The 13731-nt window shown below is 35.1% G+C and overlaps 1 protein-coding gene across 1 annotated transcript in view; it reads left to right on the top strand.

The window, feature by feature from the left end:
- LOC149718442 (cell adhesion molecule Dscam1-like) overlaps window positions 1–13731 on the top strand; it is a 211374-nt gene that overhangs the window by 42979 nt on the left and 154664 nt on the right. The window contains exons 3-4 of the mRNA XM_089845129.1: window positions 4228–4389; window positions 8932–9078. Of these exons, the coding sequence (XP_089701255.1) occupies window positions 4228–4389; window positions 8932–9078 (309 nt within the window). The remainder of the gene's footprint in view (window positions 1–4227; window positions 4390–8931; window positions 9079–13731) is intronic.

Here is a 13731-nt window from a genome sequence, read left to right as displayed (position 1 = left end):
TTTTTTTTTAATATTTCACACTCACTCTAAAATCAGCCAAGGTTTAAAGTAAATGACTCGAATTAGATATGTTTAATTCCTTTATATTTAAGCTCCATTTGCTTAATTATCATCCAATTAAAAGGAATATTCAGAGTTTTCATTCGGTTTAATACCTTGAAAAGTCTTGATAGTAGATGAAATCGCTTCACCACTTTGCAGGTATGTACACACAGTATGACAATGCGAATGCACTTGCTAAATTGATCTGAAAACGAACTGTATTTTTTCGCATATGAAGATCACTCAAAACTTAAAGATAGGTGCTGGGATTGTAAATGAGATGTATTTCCTAAATTTCACTGTGATGGTTGGGTTGTAAAAAACATCTCTCCTTTCTGGTCCTGTTTAAAATTAGAAAGACGGTGCCTCATTAAAAATGCATTGCGTTTGCAATCTGCGTGGCAGTTATTTGCCCAGTAAGATATGACGCCTGTGGTATAACCCTTGGAGAAAAACTCCCTTGAAACTGGGGACGTCAATCTTAATTTTTTTCTTATTTTACATAAGAAAATTTACTCAACAATAAAATACTTACCATACGATACCATGAAATTCGTTTGTCATAAACAACATTTAGTTACAGAGATAAGGGTTCTCAAACATTGGCCTCTCAAACCGGAAATATTCATGTGTGACGTAATTCGATTTATTTTACCAGCGTACCCATACTTCTACTCATTTTATAGTACACTTCTGCTTGATAAAGATTAATTAACGTTCTTAGATTGAAGAATATTGAAGACTAGTATGTCCTGTTTGGGAGGCCGTATCTCCATATAAACAGGGATACATTTAAATTTAGAAGCAGGAATGAAGAAGGGTTAGTATATTCTTCAGTCCGACCCAGTATAGAGCCCCCTCCCTCCAACACGTAACCAAAAGTTTAAATTATCTTACTGGCTCACTTAAACTAAGTTTTGATGACGTTGCTGATGGGGACGGCGAAAAATATATAATTGCTTTTTACCTCTGTCGCTATGACCCGCCTCTTCTTTCATACCCCCTCCGTCCCGGGGAAGGGGGTCCGGGACTTTGACGCGCGCCCACATTACTCTGTTCTCCATTCCTACTTCTAAAATTAAATCTATCCCTGATATAACTAAATGTTGCGGACCCCATGCTCTTTGGCTCTTTCCAATCAGTTTGAGCCAAAGAATACGAACTTCAATTTAAGGTAAACTTATCAAAAACTCCTTCCTGTATATGAAAAGTATTTCATTACCTTTAAAAAACCCAACATCAACGCATGTTTATCTTTGCTAGGGGTCGCGTTTCGAGGAGTTTTAAATTCCCATGGTCTCGGGACAAGAAAGAGTCCCATGAAATATCTGCTCAGGTTTTTTCATTTTTATCCGTATCTTTAAAGTTATGGGAAAAAAGGGGTGGTGTTAAGGAAGGGGTCAGTGGTGTTTATACCGTAGAGAGGGCTCATTTTAATCCCAACATTTTTCTGCGCGGGTCCTCTCTATATTTTTCTCTCGTCTTTCTCTCCTTTTCTTCGATCTCTCGGGCTTCTTTATCTGCGTTTTCTAAAGAGGATGGGGTTCGCGATGGCTAGGCGGTTTGGTTTGAACGATTCGCCTTCTTATCTCCTATACATAGAAGGGAGCGGTTTTCGAAGGAAGGGTGGGGAGCGAGCGAGGCGGGAGAGCGTAATCGAATTGCAAATACGGCTCCGAAACCCATTACTAGACCCGGACCCTCAAACTTGGGAATCACCATCCTTGGGAAGGAAACCCGCTCGCGCACGCACTCGGCAAGATGTAGAATGGTTATCGCCATCGTTGGGTTTTTTTTTACTTCATCCCCTCCCTATTTATGTCGCCAGCGATATAGCTTTAGTCAAGAGTCAATCAACGAAGAGTACAATACTCTTGAATGTATTGGCGTCAACTTGCACGAAGGTTCTCGAACTTATGTTCGCGAATTGACGTAGGCTTCAGACGATAACCGTAATCAAGAAATCTCGAAAATTTTAACTGAATTGGGAAATATTCGACAAAATAATGAAATTTTTAACTAAATTGCGAAATATATTCGACAAAATAATGAAATTTTTAACTAAATTGCGAAATATATTCGACAAAATAAGGAAATTTTTAACTAAATTGCGAAATATATTCGACAAAATAATGAAATTTTTAACTAAATTGCGAAATATATTCGACAAAATAATGAAATTTTTAACTAAATTGCGAAATATATTCGACAAAATAATGAAATTTTTAACTAAATTGCGAAATATATTCGACAAAATAATGAAATTTTTAACGAATTCTAGAAATATTGGGCCAAATCAACAAAAAAGTCTCGAAATGTTTAATACGTAATCGCGTAATCTTTGAAAAGTAATTGCAAAATTTTGGAAACGTAATCGCAAAATTTTGGAAACTTAATCGCAAAATTTTGGAAACGTAATCGCAAAATTTTGGAAACGTAATCGCAAAATTTTGGAAACGTAATCGCAAAATTTTGGAAACGTAATCGGAAAATTTTGGAAACTTAATCGCAAAATTTTGGAAACGTAATCGGAAAATTTTGGAAACGTAATCGCAAAATTTTGGAAACGTAATCGCAAAATTTTGGAAACGTAATCGCAAAATTTTGGAAACTTAATCGCAAAATTTTGGAAACGTAATCGCAAAATTTTGGAAACGTAATCGCAAAATTTTGGAAACGTAATCGCAAAATTTTGGAAACGTAATCGCAAAATTTTGGAAACGTAATCGCAAAATTTTTGGCACGTATTGGCGAAATATTTGAAACGCGAAATTAATGTTAGAATCATTATTTTAATGTTGAAATCAATAAAAATAACAGTATTTATATTTTGGGAATGCCAGACCCTTGACTTGTCACACATTCTATAGTTTCGTGGGCCAGGGGTGAAAATTGGCTAAAACATTTCAAGCCCTATTGAGAGATCCCAGAGTTGATAATAGTCGCAGCAGCAGCAGCAGAGCGGATATTCATGATTTGTATAACAAAAGAGAAAATTGAAGAGTACCTTACTCCAGCGCTTCGTTTTCTCTTGGCACGGTGTGAGTGGCTTTGAGAATATCCCTATTCATTGTCTTGAGTTTTTGAAGATCCTCTAGCCAGAAAATTACCCTAAACCAGAAGCTGAAAAAAATAATGATGCCATTCAGAATATGTTAAACTTTGACCTTTTTAGATTACTCTTGGAGCCTGGGATGATAATACAGATATACGAAGGTTCATTGACACGAAGGAGTAGGAACCAACAAGCACTTTTTCAGCGATGGTACAATCGAGTTGCGGTGTTACAATGAGAGGAGATAAAACAGATCCAAAATAATTACGTTCAAATTCCGACCAAGAAAAATTTCGTGAATCTCTGATAGATTGACGCGGGTGGATTAAACGGAAATGCTGATACCCATTTAAAAGTTCACGCATGCCTAGTACAGCTCTATTTAATAAAAGATAATCTTGTTATATCCCCTTTAAGACCGAATATATTTCTTTAGTTTTTCACTGCTTACTTAAGTTTCCGTTACTCTGTTGCTAATATTTTATTCCATCTGAACAAAACATATGTATTGAAATAGCTGGATAAATATTACTTATCTTTGACAAAAGATGCGTTATTTATTTAAACCAAATGTTTTCTTGGTGCTTTTATAGTAAAACTATGTTTAGGGATATAACGCTTTCCTGAAAAAAAGAAAAGAAAAACCTTTATACCTGCTGAAAGCAGTAACGCTGAGAGCAAAATGTCCACCGACAATTTTAATTGTGAAACTGCGTCATGAGGCGTGAGTTCCGCATGAATCGTTATATATTTTAGAAGTGGTTTGGTTGAAAACGGCAATAAAAAAGAAAAAACTGTTAAGCAGAAATTTGTATGCTTGGGTTCAGAGATTATTCAGTGATAAGTGACAGAAAACGTTCCCGATTTGTAGACCCTTAAAAACACTAGCTAGGTTTCTAATAAAAAAGACCATTCTCTGTTTTGTTGCGAAAAATGATTATTAAATTGGTACCAGTAACATCTAACATCATCGATTTTTGCTAACTGCCTGGGTCAGGGGTTCGTTCGATTGCCCTAGTGGTCGCTTACCAGTTACTGAAACTAAACTTAGCTTGATAAGTCTAACTATGTTATAACTAATTAAACTAGATTCATAGTGTAATCGCTTTTATTTTTCTTACTTATTTCAGTTGTTCACCAAGATTATGAAGCTCACGTTTACGACGAATTTGTCATCAGGGGTAACACGGCCGTCATGAGATGTCACGTCCCCAGTTTCGTCAAAGAGTACCACCGCGTCATGTCCTGGACCCGAGATGATGGCTTCGTTCTTGTTTACACAAAGCGCTTAGGTAAATTTTAATTTTTAATGACTTTACGTTATATTAATTTTAGTTCATATATCTAACCACCCCAAACTCATTAAATTCTGCCAAACAAATATATTTCGGATTGAAGTTTATTTTTAAATCAATTTACATAATTAACTAGATCACCAGTTTCTGTTCCTATGGGATTTGTCCTGTTAGGATTTATTTTTCATTAGAATAAACAAGGCAAAATAATGTTTATTTTAATATATGAAAGCATTTTTCTCCTATGGGAGACTCGTTTAAAGGGATTTAGGCCTAGTAGCGTTTAATTTCGACTTTCAAGAGGTTTTTATAGCTTTAAATGATGTAATGTAGACAAAGAAGATTTGATCTTTGAAAATCGAAAATGAAATACCAAATAGGTCGAAAAGATTTAGCTCGTGACTGGCATTATCTCCATAGAAACGATAGCAACAGAATGATTTCGTTTTCTCAACCATTTGATCAAAGCAGGGATAGATGTAATATTAGAAGCGGGAATGGAGAGCGGCAAGTATTTACTTCAGTCCGACTCATAGCCCAGTATAGAGCCCCTCCTTCCAAAGCATATCGAAAAGTTTAAATTATCTTATTGGCTCACTTAAACTACGTTTTGATGACGTTGCTGACGGGAACGGCGAAAAATACGCAATTCCTTTTTACCTCTGTTGCTATGACCCGGCTCTTCTTTCATACCCCTACGTCCCGTGAAAGGGGGTCATGGATTTAGACGCCCGCCCGGATTACTCTGTTCTCCATTCCTACTTCAAAAATTAAATCTATCATCCCTAATCCAAATTCACTGTTAAAATTTGGAAGAAAAACAATTTGATCTAATCAAAATATTTACCAACTTCGACGTCTATTATTTTTGCAATCTCTCAGTTAGGATAAACCTTTAAAAGCATGTTTGTTTAAAATTCGTTTAAATCTCTGGAGTGAACTTTTATAAGCATATCTTTAACGCTAGAATTAGTTTGGAAGTTTACCCAAAAGGAGTGATGGTGGCGAAATATGAGGATGCTGTATTATTATGACTCTTCATTATGAATATATTTACCCAAATTTTAACTCCCTATACGCTCTGTGAGAGGAAGGGACTGGTTTCGAGATGTTAGAGACTTTAATGAGGCCGTTATTATTTTAGGCATATTAGAAGGGATGATGATGACGAACTTAAAGTAAACACATTTTGAGAGAGAAAATATTTTGCAAAAATGAATGAGATCCTGATTTATAAATTAAAGGCATCTATTTGGTATTAAGGGGAAATATTTTGGCATTTGATATAGCTTCGTTTCTAGCCATTCTAAGCAAACTTTGTTTAATATTGTTTTTCTCAGTTACTGCTAAATTGAATTAAATAATAGTTAAATTCATTACTTTTAATGTGAATAAAGTTACTAATATTTTTGATATATTTCGGCCCATCAAAAGGGTTATTAAAACTTAGTCAAATATTGCTAATTATTTTTTCCAAAGTTTACGAATTACAAAACGTTCTTTGTCAGATTATATTTAGATATATGTCAAATCCATCTGCCTTTTTTTGGTTTTTTGAGATTTGCTGAGAAAATGGTTTTATAAGTTCAGATCACTATAGAAGTGATAGTGAAATTAATTTTAGGCTAATAATAACCTAAAACTACCATATGGCATACAAAATTTTCAGTAATACATTATGTTAATTTTGTCTATACAGTTAGGGTTTTGAATTCAAATTTTTAAATTTTATGTGAAAATCTCACAGGCAAATATACCGCGTTGTGATATTTACTGAGAGTGTGTTTTATTTATGCTGCTTAAATATTCAATTCTGCTTTAATAAAGAAGGTTTATATTTGCGCTAGTCAATACTTAAGCCTATTGAAATGTTATTGATAATTTCACACTGGACCCGCACCCCTTTTTTCTCGTCATTTTGAGTTCTGGCTTTGAAATAGTGAACGCTTATGCAAAAAACAATCCATGGTAGGAGAACCACTCATCCGTTAGTTAAAAATAAATGAAAAAATATAAAAAAAATAATCGGGATCAGGTTACCAAAAGTTTTTATTAAAGAAAAGCGAAGACGAAATCCGTTTTTCCTTCTCAGCAACTCGGGATTTTTGGTTCAGTGATTCCACTTTTTTCAAATCATTTTTTTTTACATTCTGACTTTTCCCTTTTATGTAACTAAAAAAATGCGAGAAAACCGTGTTTAATAGTTTGGTTTGAAATTATTCGATTTGGTGACCGGGATCTATCGGGAGGCTTTTGCAAAATTCCCTCGTGACCCACGAAGGTATTACACCAAGAATGTGTAACTGTAAAAACGAAACTACACAGCTTTTAAACTTATTTTGTTATTTCTCTAATAGAGCATTAACCCTTGTGAATTTGAAATACCATCCGGTGAAAAATAATCAACTGAGTGCCAAAATCCTTATTAGTTCATGTTGGAGTTTGAAACAGAATTGAGATTATAAAATTGACCTAAATTATCCCAAGTTAAAATTGACTACACAAACAATGTGCTTACTAGGATCTAAAGTTTCATTAAGCAAGAAAAATTATAAGCTTTAATTTTAACTTAAAGGGAGAACGAAATGGCCAGACAACCAACCATGGAGCATTGTTCTAGACTCTAGTACCCTGCTCACATACATTATTGAGTAAAATCTGTCTGTTTATATTTTGACTCCAGTCACAAAATTTGTTTAACACGACTACAAGTAGACAGATATGCAATCCTTATCTCTATTTTCCTGTTTAAAATAATTCAGTCGAAAATGGTACTAACGGTAGAAAATCGAAGCTGACAACAAAGTGATATAATTCCCGAGTTAATCGAATTAATTTTTAAACTGTCGAGTTTTGGAACTTTTCCTCATTTCAACTCAAACCGGAACTCACCGGCTGCAATGTTTCTTTCAATGGTATTTGGGGATCGTCTTGTCGTGTATTAAATATTTAACTACATATTTCATCCTCTCTTTAAAACATTCTATTTTATTTGACAATCGTTAAATATCCTTAGGTCATAAATTTCCCATAGTCCAATTTAGCCAAAACTCCAATTAATATTGTGAAAGTCGAGAACAAAAATTCTCGAAATGCTTGTTACTAACCGTTGATTAAGTGATCTCATTTTGCATGGAAAACTCATTCTTCTCCAGGAACATTTTGTTTGCCTGCAACGTTTACTCAGTTCTAGCAGAAGTAGGATAAGAGATTTGAAGTAAAGCGCTCTAGCATTGGTAATAGATCCTGGCACTAGTGAACAAATTTGAGGATTTTATGCCGCTTCTATAGCGCCTAAACCAGAGGGAAAAAAATTGGTCGAGTCCCAAAGAAGTTTCCTACCCCCTTCCCCTCAACCTAAAGCTGCGGACCACGGACGCGGGTGCTTGAATCTAGTTCGGCAATCTACCGCCGCGAACGTCTCACGTTTGGTGGGAAAATTCAGAAACCGCTACCAGAGGGCCAACCGTTGGTGTGTTATCAAGAATATTCACTTCCGCCAAGTGAAGAATTTGGTTACCTCAATACTTCTAGTCCCTTATTTTACTTCTGGTTCCAGTTAGCGTGTACATCTACAAACACGCAGGCTCTGAAAGTATATATTAATTCGATGCCGTTTTTATTTGCTTCCATTAATTTCGATTGTTATAGGAGTCTTTATTTTTATAACCGGCGCACCTCCCTTTCAGTCTATAATTACTGAATGTATATAGGAATCGTATTGTCTCATTCCCGATCGATAAGTCGATCAAAGCTAGTCGTAAATTACGTCGAGTTCACGCCTAAGATTGCCTTTCCCATTGAATGCAATTCTTCGATTGGAATGAAACCTTCTCACTGAATTGCATTAAGTTTTAATACGCTCTCTCTTACGCACCATTACGATTGTACCAATTCTACATAGACGTGTATAATATCTATATTCCCGATGAAATTAGAGCTCGTGTATCGATTTTTAAAGGGGAAGTGTACGATTTTATTATAGGAGTGGTCATTTTTATTTTTTGTTCATATTTTTTTTTAAATATTGGTACATTCTAAATTGTAATTCTTAAAAAACGTTCTTGGTATTTATAGATCCTAAAAAACGTTCTTTTTCGGGTACTTATAAATCTTAATAGATTTTTATTGGGTATTTATAAATCTTAATAAATTACCTTGCCAGATCAAAGAAATATCTTGAAGGTATTTAGAAATCTGAAAAATTACTCCAAAAGATATTAGTGAATCTTAAAAAATATTCCAAAAGGATATTTATGCCTTGAAAATTTTCTACTATAATTTACAAATACATGGAATGGTTTATCTTAAAATCGCAATACTTTTTTTAATTATTAAACTTTACAATTTACTAGAGAGAATTAGAGGGGTCTCGATTCATTTGCCATTGTATCAAATACGATACCGTACAACATTCTACCCATTATTTACTATTTAATTGCATTGATCTTGAATTGATGTCCGTACTAATCCTCAAGCCTTTTTCGAATTCATATCCTCCCAGTTTCGCTAAATTTCGATTATTTCTTTTTCTAATAGCTTCGAAATACTTCGTTACGGCATCGGGTGACCTGCTAATACGCAACGCTGATCGGACGGATAGTTTTCGTCGATACCAGTGCCACGTTAAAAACCAACTTACAGGAGAAACAAAGACAAGCTCTCCCGGACAACTCGTCTTGACCGGTAAGCTAGTTGCATTTATTGCCTATATTTGTAGTAGGTCAATGATTTGTTAGACACCTATTTAAAACTTTGAGCAAGGGTACGAAGTTTTGTCATTCAAATCGCCATCTGGTGACCTTAAATTTCATAAAAAGCTACGTCACGGTGCTTCATTATTTCTTAAAGGAATACACCACTTTGACATTACCTAGGGCGCCACAGCGGGCTACTGCGAACTAGTACTTATTAAGATGGGCAGGGAAAAAAACCGCGAGGGGTTGCGCTTTTGCTAGTAGGGGTAATAAAGAGCAGTTTCTAGTCTTTCCCCTTGCGGCGCTTTGAGCGCGGGGCATCGGGCATGCGCGCAACAGAATGTCGAAGTGGTGTATTCATAAGCTAATAGGAATTTTCATTCCACCATATCTCACATGTTACTTATCTATGCGGGTTTTGTGGGCGTGACTTGAGTGCTCTCCGTCACGTATTACAATTCTTACGTTTTTATAACTGTGATTTCATTGGTTGGTCGTCAGCTTAAATTCCTGGTCGAGCCGGTAAGACTGTGACGTAGGAACGCGAAGTCAGGTGAATGCGCAATGTTCAACGCGCAGCCAAATAAACTATTCGTGATGCCAAATTTATGATACATAATGATTAGCCTAGCTCCTCCCTCAAAGCTCGCCTAGATACGTCGAGAAACTGGTTACACAATGATTCCTATTAGTAGCTTATGAATTCCAGTTTGTAATAATGTCCAGGTTTAGATTTATATTGGACTTGTAAATGCTGACAAAAATAAGACGTTGGGAAAAAGTTAGATAAAGATGAAGCTTCGCTTCAATAATTTAGTTAGTCATATAACATGTCATAATATCGGGACAGTAACAACCCCATCGCGAATATCCTATTGTAAAATTATCTATATGATATCGTAATTTATATTTTATCTTTCGTTGATGTTAACCGTGCGGTATGGTCGTAAAAACCCAGTGTTTATGGCAGTGAAATATATCTTGATTTCTGGGAATTAGTTCTCGAAAGAAAGTTTTATTTCGTTGAGATATGAGCGTATACTGAAACACTCATAACACTTTGTTTATTTTTTATTGTTTACTCGTTAACCCTACTCGAAGGGTTACGTAAATAACGGAGTTTTGAGAACTAGAATCAGTGAATCTTCTTCGAAAAACCAATAGAGTTCTTAGTTTTAATATGTAGACGTAATATCACAACTTGGCTTATTTTGTTTCTGGAATTTACTTGTATAAAATTTCTTCTAAACACTGTAGGCCTACACTACCATTATTAGAGACTTAGTGTTTTCTAAGGACCACGATACGATTTCTTCTTTAGCTTAGGTGGGTTAGGTGCCATTCTTCTCAGTTAACAGTAACCAAATGCCTTAAATCCTTCACCAAAATATTTTTCCTTGATACAGGCTCATGTGTTCTAAAACGGTTCTTCAGTATGCACTAGTTTTTGCTTGAATTTATTCACTTACTAAGAACATCTTTTTTCAAATTTCCACTGTGGGTTTCTCTATTTTTGGGAATTCTCCATTGTTTCAATGAATTGCCCTGCAAGCAATTATAAGTTTCGGTGGTTGAGTCAATTGCCGTTTAAAATGCTTCACCCATTTAAATTTTGTTATACGTTTTTTGAAAACAGTACATTGGATATGTTTTCAAAAATCAATGAAACAATATTTGAAAAAAAAATTATTAGCAAAAGATACGAGCGATAAAATGTACTCAAGAACACGAATTTGAGACAAGCATTACAGATTAACATATTTTATATACACTTTATATTTATTTTCAATGGGGATTTAGACAGTACCTTAGTAATCGAATTTAATGATCTCTTTATCTTTTACCATTGCAATATCAAAGAGATTTATTATTAAAAAAAACAGCCCCTTATCGAATTTCCCTCGGATAATGAGATTTCAGTTTCCTCAAAAAGATTCTAAATCCAAGACGACCTCCAAAGGGATTAACATATAAAGTGAAATATATGTCATTACTTGTTAAAGGGACAGTATAATGAAGAGGTGAGCATTAATTTTTAAGGTTAAAATGGTTTAACCCCTATTTTAAAGCTGATTCGATTTAATCAGGGATAGATGAAATTTTAGAAGTAGGAATGGAGAACGGTTAGTATTGAGCCAAGTATTGAGCCCCGCCATCCAACACCTCACGAAAAGTTTAAATTATCTTATTGGCTCACTTAAAATACGTTTTAATGACGGTGCTGACGCGGACGGCGAAAAATACGTAATTACGTTTTACCTCTCTCTATAACTCGCCTCTTCTTTCATACCCCTCCGTCCCGTGGAAGGGGGTCTGGGACTTTGACGCACGCCCGGATTACTCTGTTCTCCATTCCTACTTCTAAAATTAAATCTCTCCCTATCCCTGATTTAATATAGAAAATAAAACATTTTCGAGCTGTAAAAAATCGTCACTTAATCGTAACATTATCGAATAGTTGAAACAAATTGATTAATACATTATAAAACCAAGCAAAGTTTCGTAAAATTTAATTTTATTATGATTTCAATATAAAATATTTCCACACTAAATTATTTCTTCTCGGGGTTGTTGTTCATAATCAATGAAAGTCTCTATTTTCCAATTCACCTCAATTATTCACAAGTTAATAATTTTGGAAAATTTAAGCTGTTTCTAGAAAACTTAAAATTCGACCTGTTGGTTTGAATAATATATTCGAAGTAGGTGAATAATTAAACAAAGTTAGCAACAGAATATGTTTGAAATCTTCAACTTTGTAATCTTCTAGACTACTTTGTTTAACTTTGGTGCATAAATAAGTTGGTATAAAGAATTTATTCTTAGACTTGAATAAAAACATTCTTTATGGCCTAGTGCGAAAATGGCAATCAACAAGTCGCGTCATAGCCACCACAACAGCGTTTGAAAAATGACCGTAAAATAAGCGATGATGAATTGAGATCATGCGAAGAACGTTTGATATTCGTACAGGATATCGTGTACAATATTTCGCCTTTCGCAGTCGGTCGCTCGGTCTGTTGTCGAGGGCGATACAACAGTCTGAGACAGATAGGGTACACTGCACCCGAGGGATAAAGTGAAGTATAAGGAAAACGCTAAGGCGCTGGATGAAAAGATGTCACGATATTACGACTCATCGAGCGCCTGTCCCTGACAGATGATAGGGAGAACTGTGTCCCCAAAGGTTTATCTCCCTTTCGCTCAGACACTTGCCTTTTCTTTTCTTTACAGTTTTTCAGAATCACGTGAAATGTTAAATAAGAACTGTTTTAACAGGAGCGGGAATACAGATATTTCTTCTACTTGGAATCTTTAAGAGGCCCTAGACCCCTTGCTAATATCTGAACGAAGGTAAGGGGAAGGGCTTAAAACGTTGTTAAACGTCCCGCTCCTCCTTTGTCACGTTTCATTGGCTATTCACCCCAGGCTTACTCGTTCATACAAAGCAAAGATAACTTTTTACTATCGGGTTCGGCTACGTCAAAGTCACTTGGCTTCTAAGTTCAAATACATTAGGTGTGACGTCGCGCGTGACGGTTTCTGCATCTCCACCCCTTTTGTTTTAGCAGAAAAAGTCAGAAAATGGCAAGTTAGACACACCAATTAAAAGAAATCTTTGTATTCCTGACAGAAATGATAGGTACAATTTTTAAAGCCTTAAAATAATTAGAACTAATTGTAAATAATGAACTTTTAGGTATTGCAACAGTTAAGAATTATATATTGAATTAAAAAAAATGATTAAACAGTCTATAGGATATAGTGAACCAGTACCCTTAAAGCCAACGGTTGAAACTTTTCCAATGACTTCCTTTAGGGACGCCCAGTTTTGAACATGACATTGAACTTCAAAAATCCTTCTTAGTGAATAATTCCTATTACACTACTTAATGCCCTTGCAGAACTAGTTTCAATTTTCTTAGGCAAAGCGGCGTGAGATTGCTTTTATCAATTAGTCGGAAGTCTAATGTTATAGATTTACTTTTAAAATAATTGGCTTGAAAAACCTTTGGCAACTACGAGTTCAGTACAGTTATTTTTGTATATTTCCTTTTTAACCTATGGGAGACATCCTTTATCCTTTTTATATTAGACCCATGATCGTAACAAATATTCATTCTTTCAACCCAAACTTGAAAATATGATAGATTTTCTATCTAAGGTAATCAATATTTCTAACTCGATTCATCCATTTGGCGGTTTTGTAACAAAGACCTATTTGCGATCAGTCTTCATTTCTATGCATTTCCTCGAACGATCGGAAACTATTATCAATAATACAAAGTATCTGATCTTCTCAGTTGAACATGCGTCAACTTGTTTACTATTTCCGTGAATTATAGCCCTTCCAAAAATTTTACTGAATGCACGGCTAAGTCGTACGTACTCTTTCTAATAACCCCGGTGATATCAATTCCGAATTCGTTGAATTTGGTATACCATATATGTTCTTTCTCGAATTCCCTGCTAATGCGTTTTCGTGGCCTGACCATGCGGTATATTTATTTTCAAACATACCGTCGGACTCGACTATTGTCCATTCAACTAAGCTGAATACGGTTATATAAGGAGAGTGTGAAATAGCTGGTGAGCTGGTGCACTGCATTCTATATAAACTAAATTCACCCCGCATTCGTGG

The sequence above is a fragment of the Phalangium opilio genome, unplaced genomic scaffold (assembly GCF_054372755.1).
Source record: "Phalangium opilio isolate 3A_F unplaced genomic scaffold, DU_Popi_V2 ptg000002l_1, whole genome shotgun sequence".
Classification (NCBI taxonomy): Eukaryota; Metazoa; Arthropoda; class Arachnida; order Opiliones; family Phalangiidae; genus Phalangium; species Phalangium opilio.
The sequence above is the reverse complement of the archived record's forward strand: the minus strand, read 5'-3'. Positions and strand labels throughout refer to the sequence as shown.